This window comes from Mastigoproctus giganteus, chromosome 12 (genome assembly GCF_048544385.1).
Source record: "Mastigoproctus giganteus isolate SK-2022 chromosome 12, ASM4854438v1, whole genome shotgun sequence".
NCBI lineage: Eukaryota > Metazoa > Arthropoda > Arachnida > Uropygi > Thelyphonidae > Mastigoproctus > Mastigoproctus giganteus.
In genome coordinates this window covers 46,345,709-46,360,737 of record NC_143586.1, presented here as the reverse complement: position 1 = coordinate 46,360,737, position 15,029 = coordinate 46,345,709, and the positions used below count along the sequence as shown (strand labels likewise).

The following is a 15,029-nucleotide window of genomic DNA, read 5'->3' as shown; positions in this document are numbered from 1 at the left end:
CATAAACTACAGAAAAAGAAACTGAAATAAATCCCTAAATAGAAAAAAACATCTAATGCATCTTCCATTTTTTTGATCCATCATTCACTATGACAAATCCATGATTCTATAGCATATTCTTAATGATTTCAGCCGCTTCCAAAATGCAGTTTTTCAGTTTATCTTGTTAAACCACATACGATAAGCCACAGATTTTGTAATCCTACACAAAGTAATCTAATCGTGTGAGGTAGGCTGATCATTGTGGCAATTGTACATGGCTGTCCCACCTCTGTAATTAAAAGGTGAGAAACATCACAGGAAAAGTGGAATGTGCACTGTTTTGCATAAATCATATCTTATGCCGGTTTTTTCAAGTGATATGTATTCCAGTGGTTCCAGCAAATTGTTATGCAGCAACAATTAGTTGTAGGTATGCCATTACCTACAACTAGTTATGGCAAACATTAAAGGAAAAGGTATGTTGATAATGAAAATGGTCAATTATATGAGGATTTTCTTTGGTCCAGGTATGAGTTTCAAGAACTGAAATTTTCATTTCTTATAAATACATGATTCATATGTAATCAGAACATAGCTCAAGAATTGAGTATAATGTGCATGTTGCAAAATGAGCTGCTAATGAAAGTTTGTGTTTATTCATATCTTGTGGCAACAATTCTTGTACAGGCACACTATGAAATGGACATAATTGCTGTTCATGTAATATGTTTTCAGATGAAACATTTATTAATGTGACAACCTTATAACATGTGTGGTAGGAAATACTTGTAGAGCATGAATTAATTGCTCTTCAACATTTGCAATTCACTGAAATTTCCCTCTACCTGCATTTACTTTTAATGGTTTCAATGTACCTGTTTTCTCTATGCTATCTCTCCACAGCAGTAAATATTTTATAGTTTAATGTAATTTTTGCTTAGTTTTTATGTTATTCTGTTTTTATGTTGAGTTGGAAATTTTTTCACCATATCTTCATACAGTAGTTACTGAATTTTTTATGAATTTCACAGTAAATTAAAATATCAGTTAATTTGCAAGAAGTAAACAGATTTGTAGTGTCTCCTCTAATATCAGTTTAACAAATACCATACTGTAAACAATGATTTGGTCATCATAGAACCTGAACGCAACAGACTATTTGACATTGCTAGTATGCATTCTGCCATACTGTTTATGAACAACTGATTATTTGGTGTGATCCATATAGTAGGACAACATTATTTATGTCAGCCTTGGTATGTACATTTTGCCATTTTACAGTTTTGTAAGTTTTATTTAATATCTCAGAAATAGACTTTTTTGACATTTATAGGAATCTTTTTTTTAGCTGTAGAATGTTTCTGCATTTGTTCTGTGTAATTTTGAAACACTGTATGTGTGTAGACATACACACAGGATGCTTCGCAGTTTCAGAAAAAAAAAAAAATCTGTATATGTATTTATACTTATAAATTAAGATAAAAACAAATAAAATACATGCCAGTAGCATGATCAACCAATAGACCAAAAGTAAAAATAAACCATATATAATAAAATAAAACGAAGGTGGGAGGGGGAAGGTATAAGGTATGTTCGTGTCAGATTTCTCCCATCTCCACGTGTGTTCGCTGTATCGAGGACAGTACACTGTCAAGCCAGAGACTTCAAAGTTTGTGGGCCATGTCTGTGCAGTGTGATATGTTGTACCCATTGTTTGTCCGGCTTATTGGCCACCAGGCCCCCTAGTGGGGCCTGACGTTGCCCATACCTCGCCACGTGGAGGCTAGCTGGGTGTATCCAGTATCACAACAAATTGCTCTGGCAGGTCCTGCCAGCTAGTTTCCTGGGATTTCAGTGGCTAGGACCTAAAAAAAAATTAATTATGCGTTTGACATTAATGCTTAATGGGATTGCTGTTAGGAAATTGCTGGTTGGGGTTGAACACTAAAGAGATGGGTTAAAGGCCTAATAGGTCGGGCAAAATTTTGATGTTATTAAATTTAGACATGTGAGGCTGTACACTAGATGAAAGATAATACTGTTAGTTGTCTTAGAGATTTACATGAAACCGGTAGAATTTAGACATTGATTAGAATTTGGAGGCATTGTTAAGGGGTGTACTTGGTTGGTTTAGTGAGAGAGGGGAGAGACTGAAGACTGGGGGAAAACAGATAGAAGAATAGGGACGATAGAGTAGGCATCCCCAAAGAGGTCAGTGGAGACGAGCCCCACCAGGCGAATTATGGGGGGTGGGCAGAGAGGAGACAGAGACCTGCCTCCTCCCTCCCCTGCCTGGGGATGGGGTTTTAAAGGGAACTGGGTTAGAGTACCCAGTTCAGATCGCCAATATCATGTTGGCAGCAAAGCCGCAGAATGTCTTTGTCGGTGTCATGTCCAAGCCGTGTCGAATCTGGTATTGAGGGTCAAGCTGCCCATCCTGCTCCAGGGGTGGGATATGTTAGCTGGCAGTGGGGAACCCACCAGGCAAAGGGGTTGGGAGACACACATTTACTTCATTCATGATCTGCATTCTCACTTTACTTGCATTCTCTTTTTTTTTTTTTTTTTTGTTGTTTTTTTTAATACTTTTTTCTTATTTTATATATATATTTTTCCAAGTTTTATATATATATATATATATATATATTTTTTTTTTTTTTTCACTCAATTCATTCATCTTTTTCTCACACACCAGGAGGGGATGAATGATGTGTAGTGTAAATTGGTGGGAGGGGAAAGGGAAAGGAAGGGTATTGCAGAAAGAATGCTCCTAAAATAATTTAGAAAAACCGAAATATACAAAATAAAAATATTTTAGAAAAAGCCAATTAAATGAAATTTAGCAGCGCCCCTCTGATGGCACCAGGTCCAAATTATGTGAAATATCACTAAAAGAGGAGTCAAAAAGTATCTACACCACTGGACCAGCAAAACTAAATATAAAAATAAAATAGACTGACCATTATTCCCCATCTTGACATAGGACCGCAAGACCAATAATGGTCAGGGAATCACTGCATTTCATTTCGAACATTAGACAAATCCACACATACACGAACCACTACATTGGTCAATCCACAAATCCAATGGATTTGAATAATGGTGCCCCTTATGCAGCGAAAAATTATAATAGAACAGAACGTAGCACTCACACACAACACCATATCATTGACAAAGTCACTGGAGTATGCTATTTAAACCAGAATATGTAGGAAAAAATTAGGCTATAGAGGGAAATACGGGGCAGAAGTGAGCATATCAACTCACTATAGAGGCAGAAGTGAGCATATCAACTCACTTCTGCCATGAATAATAGAATGATAAGTTTTATCTTTATTATTAGCAGTATGCAGTGGAATAATGTTTGCAATATTCATTTTCTTTTTATGATAATTAGTTAAAGTTTTCATTCTACTTATACTTGTGTGTGTGTGTGTGTGTGTGTGTGTGTGTGTGTGTGTGTGTGTGTGTGTGTGTGTGTGTGTGTGTGTGTGTGTGTGTGTGAGAGAGAGAGATAAATTCTGGGGGTTTGGCTCTTTGACTACTAAGTTTCTTACATTTCACAACTCCTGTTTGCAAAATTATTTGCTTTCATTTGCTTAAATGGTAGTGATGCATACAATAAATGTTAATGATCACTAGGCAGTGTACTGAAGCTTCTATCAAGTGAATTCCCCATTTCTTTATCAACAGCAAATATCCATATTAAAAAATAACTGGTTTTAATACAAAGGAAAGAAACCACCTGATGTTCAGTAGTAATGTGCCACTAAATATAGTGTATGTTGTGAATTTTATTACTATATCAAACTTTAGAACAGTGGTGTTTTCTTGAACACTACTGTTTTGAAGGTATCATACAAATATTTGCATTTTTATTTTTCAATTTAAATTCTGTTAATTTTTCAGGATGTTCGTTAATGAATGATTGTAAAAAGAAATGTCCATATGGATATAAGACAGATAAAAATGGTTGCCAAAGATGCAAATGTAATAGATGCCCTAATGTAGACAAATGTAACAAAACATGTGCCTTTGGTACAGTTACTGATGGTCAGGGATGTCCACTTTGTGAATGCCAAGGTAAGAGTCTCCATTTATAATTAGTAAATTTTCAGAATTATTTCACAGTAATCATGAACTGCAGGAAGAAACTCTCAAATCTGACATATTTCCAAACACCAGCAATAGGGAAAAAAGTTTAAGAACTTTTTTCCCTATGAACCTCAAGGAGGCCCTAAAATGCCCTTTCCTTCTACCACCATGATCAGAAAATTTAATTTGTAGCATAATTTTATTTTATCACAACCCACTTCAAACTGTGAATTGAATACCACCCAGTCTGAATAACCCTGCTTTAATAGTTATGTAAAAGCATGATGAATACCAAAACTTGGTCTCAGAAGGTTCTGCTCAGTTCTGAAACTGAATGGATTTTTTCTTATTGTTTTTTTTTTCCCCCCCACCTTGGCCAATGGTAACACTACTGAAGGAGTGCACCATATATATTGCATAACCATAAATCTCATTGTGGGATTTTGTTCCTCTGAACTTTTAATATGTATTTGTAAAATAAACATGCTACATGTTTGGATGGACATTAATAATTTACAAAACTTTAATTAACAATTATATACAAATAGGCCAAAGGTCATGGATCTTTTTGACCCCCCCCATTAGGCACACAGCAGCTTATGTGCTATTAAATACCCATAACACCCCCATCAGTGATGTATAATTTTAAAATAAGGTATTAAAACCTGTAGTACTTAGTACCGTGCATGGGTTAAAGGTTGAGAAGATGAAAGAGGATACTTGTTGACATTAGACTTGAATTTTTGAAGATTCTAATTTTCAGAAAATAGGCATGAAGGGAGGTTTTTCCAGAAAATGGAAGTTGAACTAATAAATGAGGAAGAAGAAAAGTTGTTCTGGGAGTTCAAAGTTGGACAGTAAAAGGATGTTAATTGGTTGTGGCATGTGTTCAAACTGGTTTGGAATAGAGAGTGGGAATTATAGAAGACAGTTCAGAAGAACAGTGCCTATGGAAGTATCTATAGAAAATGCATGCAGCAGAAACAGACCACTGTTGAGACAGAGAGTGGAGATAATTTGTTAGAGATGAATCATTAATTAACCTAACTGCCATCTTTGAATGGAATCAGAAGCTAGAGAGAGGTTTTGGGGCCACCATCCCAGATGTGGGAACAATATTCCATCCTAAGGTGGATTTGCAATTTGTACAGCTGTTTGAAAAAAAGTAGGGTCAAAAGCAAAAGAGAAAACCCAGTTTTTTTAGATGCAGAGAAAGCAATATTTGTGATGTGCTTATGCCAAAAGAGAGGGAAGTCAGGGTAATCTCCAATAGAGATGTCATCTTGTCTAGAAACTGCAGTGTCATCAAAGATAAGCATAGGAGCAGACGAATCCTTTTTGCAAGATATAAGACAGAACTGAGTTTTAGAAGGATTGAAATCAACTGAGTTATCTTTGACTCACTGGAGAATTACTTAGAGATCAGTATTTAAGGAATGGTAGTGAATATTCGAGAAATTGAAGCTGTTTTTACAAGGCAAGGTTTCTGAAAGTGGACGGTGGAATGCAATGTACTATCATTAGCAAAACCATGGATTGGATTTCTGGTCAATGGAAGAAGGTCATTTGTATACCAGAGGAAAAGAGGTGGAGAAAGAACTGAACCTTGGGGAACACTAGCATTCGTGGAGAAGTTAGAAAACAGAGTGCTATCTACCATTACCTGCAGTGAGCAGTCAGAAAGAAAATTGAATACCCAATTACAAAAAACAGTTGACAAACCATAAGATGGAAGCTTATTTAGAAGACCTTTATGCTGCTAGATATGATCCAAAGCCTTTGAAATGCCAAGAGCAACTGCTTGGGTTTCAACAAACATTTCCATTGAATTTGTCCATAGATGGATAATATAAGCCAGAATATCACTGGTGGATTGACACTGATGGAATCCATACTGGTGATCATTGATCAGGTGGAAGGTTTCTAGATAGTTTAAGAGTTTGGCAGTTAATTGATTTCTCCATTACTTTAGATAGAGTAGAAGTAAGTGCAACGGGCTGATAATTGGATGAGAGGGATTTGTCACCCTTTGTAGGAACTGGTCAGATATAAGCAAATTTCCAAGTAGAAGGGAAAACACCAGTAGAATAAGAAGGTGAAAAAAGGCAACACAGAACAAGAGTAAGCTGAGGAGCACAGGTTTTGAGAACAAGTGGAGAAATACCATCAGGACCTGGAGCTTTCTTAGCATCAAGCTTGTTCAAAATCCTTATGATGAAAGACTACAGGAGGCATTGAATGGGATGTACTGGAAATGGTAGGAGGTGGTTTACCAAGATTGTCAATACATGAGTTAAAAGTAAAGCAGGATGCTTGCAGGTCGGCTTTATCTTTGGCTGAAGTTTGACTCTGGTTTTGACAGAGGTGGGAATAGAGATAGGCAAAAGTTTTTGCCGCTAGCTTTGTTAAGAGACCGGAATGCCTGTCCATAACTTCTTGCTCTGAAGAACATAAGGGAACCAGGGGTTTCTACAGCCCTCAAGAAAGAAGGAAATAGACTCTTTGTTTTTCAGAGTAGCAACATAATTGCTACATTGAAAAACAAATCCTATCTATATGTAATTCTTAAAGGTTTCTGACTTTTTATATCCAATGCAGTTTTGATGTATTCGTGTTAGAAATTGTTCATCCCTACATTTTTAACATTGTTCCTTGGCTGTCTCATATTGAATGAATAGTCAAACTAATGTAACAATTTTATCTTCATAAAATATTATCTACTTCACTAGTATGCACCATTTTCAGATTTAACCTCTGAGATTATTTGCATCAAGAACCTAAACCCAACTTCATTTTTTGTATAAAATCTTTTCTATCAGTTCTGTCAGCCATTTATGCCTACCCTAAAGTTGAAATATTTTATTTCCATATATGTGCTCAAGCTGCTCCTCCTCCCATTGAAGTTATTTGGTTAAAAATTGCATTCTGCTAAGAGCATTTGCTTTTTTTTTTTTTTTTATTGCCCTTTGAACTTTACATCACTCCAAACTTTTTTAAATTTATATAAAAATAAATTGGATTTTGTGTAATTCTCCTTTCTTCTTGACATTACACTGGCTTATTAAACAAACCTGCATGTTTCATTTATGTAATAGTTATGTGAACTGTGAACAAAAGATGCCGAGACATCAGTAATCTCTAAATAGTTACAGAATTATTTGTAACCACCAGTTATTTCTAATGTATTCACTACTGAAGAACAGATATAGAACTCCCTTGACAACACATGACATTCATGAATTTGGTTTAGGTAATGCTATTGTATTCTTAAAAGTTAGTATGTTTGTGTACATTGTATATACCAGGGGAGTCGGCAACCTTTTTTTTTTTTTATAACAAGTTGCATAAAAAATTACATTACAAGTAATATAATTTTTTATTACAAACTGATAAGCAATACACAACATACAAGAGTTGTGTATTGCCTATCAGTTTGTCTTCATTGTTGCAATTCACAGCTGTTGATGTAGACTTTCATCTTACCCCCATCATACCTGCTGGGAAGACCCCAGAATAAGATGTTTGCAAGTCTGTAGAGTCAAATTCATCTTTTAGTGTAATACTAATTTGTAATTCAGTGACCTGATGTTAAGAGCTTGGTAAACATCTTTGATGTCTCTTTTCAAAGGTTTCTGAAAAAGATGAATTTCCTTCGAATGCGAGGTCCAATATTTAAAATATTTGAGAATGCTCCTTTTGGAAAATTGTTAAATATTATTGTATGCACATTTAGAAAGTTAATATATTAAATATATTAAACTTCCAAAGGCATATGTATGCAAAGGATTATTAATTACTAAGAACATATATATTCCTAATAAAGAACATTTTGAGCTATACTTGTAAACTAATCATAATTAGGAAACATTTCTTCATTTTCTCATTTATTTGATATTGTATATAAACAGGCATAGAAATTCGTACTAAGGAACCCATAAACGAAGCATTTGAGGAACTTTCCCCAGAATGTGATATAGTTATTTAGAAATAATATTCATTATACAGTTCACATAAATTTGTCATTTTTCATTTATTATTTTAATGCCTTCCCTTTATGGAAATTGCAGTGTAATAATTAAAATGATTTACTTAATTAAACACTATATGTAAGAATTGCTGTAAAATGCAATAAGTAATGCTGAAGGGGTGTTAAAAGCTACCCACCTATAAGTAAAAAATATAAAAATCAAATTCAAACTCCCTAATAAAAAAAAATGGATAAATATTAAATAAATTACCAGATTAGACAGGCAAGGGTCTGCCATCACCCAAGGAGATGCAACAGCATCATCATCTGTGGAATGTATACCACAACTGCTGCCTGGAAACACACATCTTAAATATGGTTTTTTGCTTGTATGCAGGTAGCTTTTTTTTTTTTTTTAATGATCAAGCATGTATTAGTACCATATAGTACAACATAGTATTTAGCACCTTTTCAGAACTGGACCAGTAACTTGGGAGAAGAAAATCATTCTCTCAGGGCTAAAAGGAGCAAAGATGGACATAAATAAACATGTCACGTATGGATCTCATGATCCAGATCTCTCAAACAGAGATGATTTAAATTCATGTAATGCAAAACGGCAGAAAAAAAGAAGGAACAGAAACCCCTGCTCCTCTTTTTCTGATACTGCATTCTTTAACTGATAATCCTTTGAGTAAGCTCTCCCCATTCTTAATATAGAAATGTCTTGAAAATGAGGCGGGCCCTCCAAAAATGGTTCGTAGATTAAAATCTAGAGACCTTCTAATGGAAATGAGCAAGAACTAGCACTCGGAAAGACTATTAAAAACATCGACTTTTGGTGGAATTCCCACAAAGGTTACCCTGCATGCCACCCTAAACTCCTCTAAAGGGGTAATAGCAGAGTGGGATCTCCTTAATGTATCCAAGGAAGAGATAGTTCACGAATTAAGTGATCAAAATGTGATAAATGCCAAAAGGATAGTCATTAAGAAAGATTGGGTTCTTACTTCTACTCGAACAGTCATTCTTACATTCAAAACACCAATTCTACCAACAGCTGTTAAAGCTGGATACTTAAGGTGCAAATTTCAACCTTACATTCCAAAGTCAGTCCGGTGTTTTAAATGCCAAAAATTTGGACACTCACAAGCAGTCTGCAGGCCTCTTGTGGTTCAAAAGAGCACGTTCACACAGACTGCACTATTGAAATACAATGCTGCCCAAACTGTAAGGAAAATCATTCAGAATTTTCAAAGGAGTGCATCCAGTGGCAGACAGAAAAGAATATACAAACGTACAAAGTAGAACACAAGGTGCCATACCAAAAAGCAAAAAGACATTTTTCAATTTCTAATAAATTGCCATCCTATTCTTCAGTTGTAAAAAAGCAACAGTCCATAACAGTGCAAACAGATTGTTCAGTTCTGCCAAGCATCTCAATTTCTGATTGGGCAAGGTCGGTCCTCTCTACACTAAAAGCACAGCCTACCCTACAGAAATCAACTCATTCAGTAAATACCCCATTGACAATACCGCCAGATAAAAACATTGTACAGCAGCCAGTTAAGCAAACAAGCTCTGAAAGAGAAAATCAAGAACTGATACCATGGACATAGGTAGAAATTCACACCAAGATGAACCACTTCTTAAAATTCATGCAGAAGAGGAGGAAATGGACATCACCAGGCCAACTTTCCCAAAAAGGGAAAAAAACAAGACTAGACAGGCACAAACAAACCACATCCCATAAGCAATAATCCCCAATAATGTATAGATTCGTTGAATGGAATTATCATGGACTCAGAGCTAACTTAGACGATGTTTATGACTTAATTACCGAATATAAGACTGCTGTTCTTTGTCTACAGGAAACGAACCTGACCCCTAAAATATCTATGAGCATAAAACATCATATAATGCTTAGAAAGGAGAGAAACGAATACGGCACATGGAGGTGTAGCATTGCTAGTAAACTCTAGAACTCCTTTCAAACCTATCCCACTGCAAACAACTTTAGAAGCAATCACTACTAGAGTTATGTGTGGGATAGTGGTAACAGTTGTTTCCTTATACCATTCGCCCAGTAATTCATACACTTTAGCAGATTTGGATGATTTAGTTAATCAGCTGCCACCACCTTTCTGTAGCCAACCGGGCTAGCCGGGTGGGTAAAGTGCCTGCCTGGCAACCCAAAGGTCGCGGGTTTGAATCCCGCCTCGGGCTTGGATCAAAGTACTGCAAAAACCTTGGGAGGTGCATTATGGCCTGGCATTAGATGCGCCAACAACTACCAAAAAAAAAAAAAAAAAACCTTTCTGTATCTTGGTTGATTGGAATGGGCATCACCCCTTATGGGTTTCCTCGCACCTTGATAAGAGAGGTCAGTTAATTGAAAAATTTCTTGAAAGGCACAACTTAACATTATTAAATAATTGGACTCACACATACGTGCATCTTTCCTCAAGGTCAACTTCTGCGATTGATCTTTCAATATGCTCGCCAAACTTCTTTCTGCTTATTGATTGGACGGCCACCGATAATCTTCGTAATAGTGATCACTTTCCTGTAATATGTGCACTGTCGACTAACTCTCCTCCTCAAACTGAAATAAAAACTGTTTGGAAATTTGACAAAGCTAACCTGGCACGTCTAGATATTCAGACCATTGAGACTCTCACCATTGACTCTGTGGTAACTTACATAACCCAGCAAATAATAGCAGCTGCAAAACCAGCATACCCAAATCATCCATTCCATGAAAACCCGCTCACACTCAAAAATATGTTGGAATGAAGCCTGTAGCAGTGCCAAGAAAGAGAAGAATAGATATTGGAACTTATTTCGTAAATACCCAACCACAGCTAATCTCTTACAGTTCAAGAAAGGGAGAGCTAAAGCTCATCATATACAACGAATAAGCAAAAAAGAGACATGGTCCAGATATGCCTCCACTATAAACAGAACCACAGACATCAGAACCATTTGGACTAAAGTTCGAAGAATTAATGGAAAATATCCTATAACCACTCCAATAATACTTCTAAAAGGGAAAGAAATCTGCAATTCTCTTGAAATTGCAAATACATTAGGTGAAACATTTGAAACTCTCTCAGCTGTAACCGCATTTGAGCCAATCTTTCAGTCACATAAAGTACAAGCAGAAAAATATAATCTCAATTTCAATACTTCACTACAGCTTCCATATAATGTACCCCTTACCATGACAAAGTTATGCAGTGCACTTGCAAGATCCAATAATAGTGCTGCTGGTCCTGATGGAGTTTACTATGCCACGATATATCATTTGAGTGAAGAATCCCATTCTGCTCTTCTAAAACTGTATAATAGAATCTTTGATGAAGATTACTACCCTACCAGCTGGTGCCATTCTATTGTATTAGCTTTCCCAAAACCAGGAAAGGACCATTCAGATCCAACAAGTTATGGCTGATAGCTTTAATCACATGTATAGGAAAAATATTAGAAAAAATAATTAACGCCAGGTTGACATGATTCCTAGAGAATGAAAACATTCTAAGTCAAAATCAATATGGATTTCAAAGAACCAGATCAACACTTGACCTTATGTTCAAAGCTGAAGGAAACATTCGAAATGCATTTCTCAGGAACGAGCACCCAGTGATGGTATGTCTTGACATCAAAAAAGCTTTTGATACAACCTGACAATATGGGATTCTTCATGATCTCTATGAATCTGGCCTTCGAGGTCATCTTCCAAAATTTATCCGGAACTTTTCGAGAAATAGGTCCTTTCAGGTACGATTTCATTCTGCTCTCTTGCAAATGTTTGTGCAAGAAGAAGGGGTCCCCCAGGGTTCTGTGCTTAGTGCCACGCTCTTCTCCATCAGGATTAATTCAATTACCAAATGTATTCCTGACACAGTTGAAACATATCTGTATGCCAGTGCAATAGCAATTCATTTTTGCTGTAAATGGAATTGCATCCTGATCCAGATTTACATCGTGAGTCTCATCCAATTACTTTTCAACAGAGTATTAGCTTTCTTGAACTAATTCTGGATAAAAAACTAAGTTTCTTAGAACATATTAAGCATATTCGTGCAACCTGTCTAAAGAAGCCAAATCTCCTCAGGGCACCACAGTGTAGTAGCATGTACCGATCTGCACCCTATGACATAGGGTGCAGATCGGTACATGCTACTACACTTATACCGGTCGCTAATAAGATCCAGACTAGACTATGGATCTCCTGCATATGCCTCAGCTAGAGAAAGTGCATTAAAATGGCTTGACCCAGTACCTCACAATGCTCTCCAAATTGCACTGGGAGCTTTTCGTACATCACCAGTTCAGAGTCTCTATATGGAAGCACATTAGCCACTTCTATTCCTTTGTCGGCATGCTCTGCTAGTAAGCTGTGCAGCTAAAATCAAAAGTTTCCCACATCATCCTATAAGGCAGTATCTATTCACCCCAAAATGGCATAATTTGTACCAAAATAAACTTTTGCAAAATAAACCATGTGGCATTAGATTACAAAACTTAACTATGTGCTGGGAACTAAATATGAATAACATAATTCTAAATATTAGCATGACTACACCACCATGACAAATATCCTTGGCCAATGTTGACCAACATTTCCAACAATGGGGAAAGAATGCACTTCCAAATTTCAATATTCAGCAAATCCATGCTACTCACTCTTTTCAGTTCTCTAGTCTTACCCAAATTTACACTGATGGTTCCAAGACAGATAGTAAAGTTGGCACAGCTGCAGTTCTACCAAACATTACAATATCTCAGCAGCACTTACACCACAGAACTGTATGTTATGCTGATGGCTCTAGAGAATGTAAAACAGTCTTTATATCCTCAAACCATCATCTACACCGATTCTTTAAGCACTGTATTTGTTCTTCAGTGTAAACTTACTTCCAGTCATCCGTTACTACAACAAATTTGAATCAAGTTAGTGCAGCTACTTGCAAACAGGCAAAAAATAATTTTCTGTTGGATATCTGGGCAATCTGGAATTGTAGGAAATGAACAAGTGGACTTTGCTGCCAAGAACGCTAGTCTCATAACATCAGACATTCAGATACCTTACACAGATTTCAAACACATCATACATAGCACTGTTAGAAAAAAGTGGCTATCCATTTGGCAGGAGCAAAAAAAGCAATAAACTCTTCCAGATTAAAAATGATCATAAGCAGTGGCTATCAAGCCTAAGAGGCAATAGAAAGGAAGTAGTAGTACTTGCCAGAATGCGAATAGGACATACCCACCTAACTCATAGTTATTTACTCACTCAGGATGCCCTTCCACTATGCAGCAACTGTCAAACTCAACTCACAGTAAACCACTTTATCATTGAATGCCCATTATACTTGAGAGAATGACAAACAGCTTTCTCTTCTCATCTATATTCCTCTTATAAACTTACCTTACAGCAGGTCCTCAGAGACCGACAAGATATTAATGGCGTTTTTACCTTTCTGAGAATGATAAATATCATCTGATCTGAATCCTCTTTTTTAATATAACAATCATGTATCAAATAAGATTGTAATAGGTGCATTATGGCCTTAGTAGCCCTTGCACCAATAAATCTAACAAACAACAACACAAACTTTTCAGAACTACTTGTTGAGTTTCCAGAAATTTTTATATATAGTATATAATAGTATTTAATTATGCAAATCATTATTTTATTACACCATGCTTAATTAATTTCTTTTAGCGTCCTCTTTTGAACCAACAGTTGCATCTGTGTTTTCAACAACTCACACTTCTTGCTGGACATCTGGAGAACTCAAAGAAAGTGGAGAACAGTGGAGATCTACTCCATGTCAAGGCTGTGTATGTCATGAAGGTCAGATATCTTGTTTTCAAGAAAATTGTCCTTCAATGGATTGTCATCATCCAGTAGAACTGAAAAATCGCTGTTGCCCAGTATGTCTTGGTAAGCATCTGTTCAAAGACTATTTATTTATATTGTGTTTTATATTTCAGTTGAAAGTAATTTACCTGAGATACCATAAACCCTTTATTGTCTGGGCTTAACAGAGAGGAGCAGAAGAATGCATAATAAAAAACATACCTAATCAAAAAATTTTACTTTAAACATAATACTAGTAAAATGCACAAGCATATATATGTGATTTTTGTTTATATAATATATGTAACAGAGTGAATTCTTTTATAAAATATATGGAGGCTAAGGGTGATGGTCTCTCTCATCCAAGCATTGTAGTTCGGCTGGTTTCAATGAAATTCCAGGTTCCATTTTTTTCTTTTTTAAATAATTATTTTTTGACAAAGTACTTGGTTCCTGTATTTTTGTTTTTGAAGTTTCCATCAAGAGGATGCTAGCTGTGGAGTTTATTTAATGTTTGCTGTCTTCCCCAAATTAAAAAAATATAAAAAAGATCTTTGAAATATGATATTTAAAAATTATTTAATTTTGGGTTTGCAGTAAATATAAAACTGAATGGTAAAACATTTTATAAACTCTTTAAATGTTAGTTATTTATATGTTTTTAGTGTGTGGTATTTCTTAAAACTTTCCAAATTGTGCAATCCTGTTTTTTTGGGATCATATCTCACAATACCAAATTGTTTCTCTTCTTCTCCCACCCTTCTAATACTTCTGTCACTGCATACTGCACAGTCTTTCTTCTTATTAGGAGAGATTCCTTTGGATTGGAGAAGTGCCAATATATCACCAATGCATAAAGGCAGTTCTTGGAGCAAAGTAGGTAACTACAGACCATTATTGCAGACATGGTAATCACCAATCATTAGCATACATTGAATAAAAGGTGTTTTGTGTGTTTCTTTGCATTTTAAAATAACAGAGTGATTTTGTTGAGTAGTGAATTTGAATCAAATTTTGTTTCAAATTAGGTGCATAAGAAACCCACGTTAAAAACAGTTTTCAGAGAAGATGCTTTGTGCCATTCAAAGACTTTTTGATAAATGCAAAGTTTAAAGA

The 15,029-nt window shown here is 35.8% G+C and overlaps 1 protein-coding gene across 3 annotated transcripts in view; it reads left to right on the top strand.

Moving 5' to 3' along the window:
* Window positions 1-15,029, top strand: part of LOC150077010 (cysteine-rich motor neuron 1 protein-like) — a 165,450-nt gene that overhangs the window by 136,997 nt on the left and 13,424 nt on the right. For all 3 annotated transcript variants that reach the window (XM_090386072.1, XM_090386071.1, XM_090386074.1), the window contains 2 exons: window positions 3,892-4,065; window positions 13,776-13,997. In XM_090386072.1, coding sequence (XP_090242198.1) covers window positions 3,892-4,065; window positions 13,776-13,997 — 396 coding nt within the window. The remainder of the gene's footprint in view (window positions 1-3,891; window positions 4,066-13,775; window positions 13,998-15,029) is intronic.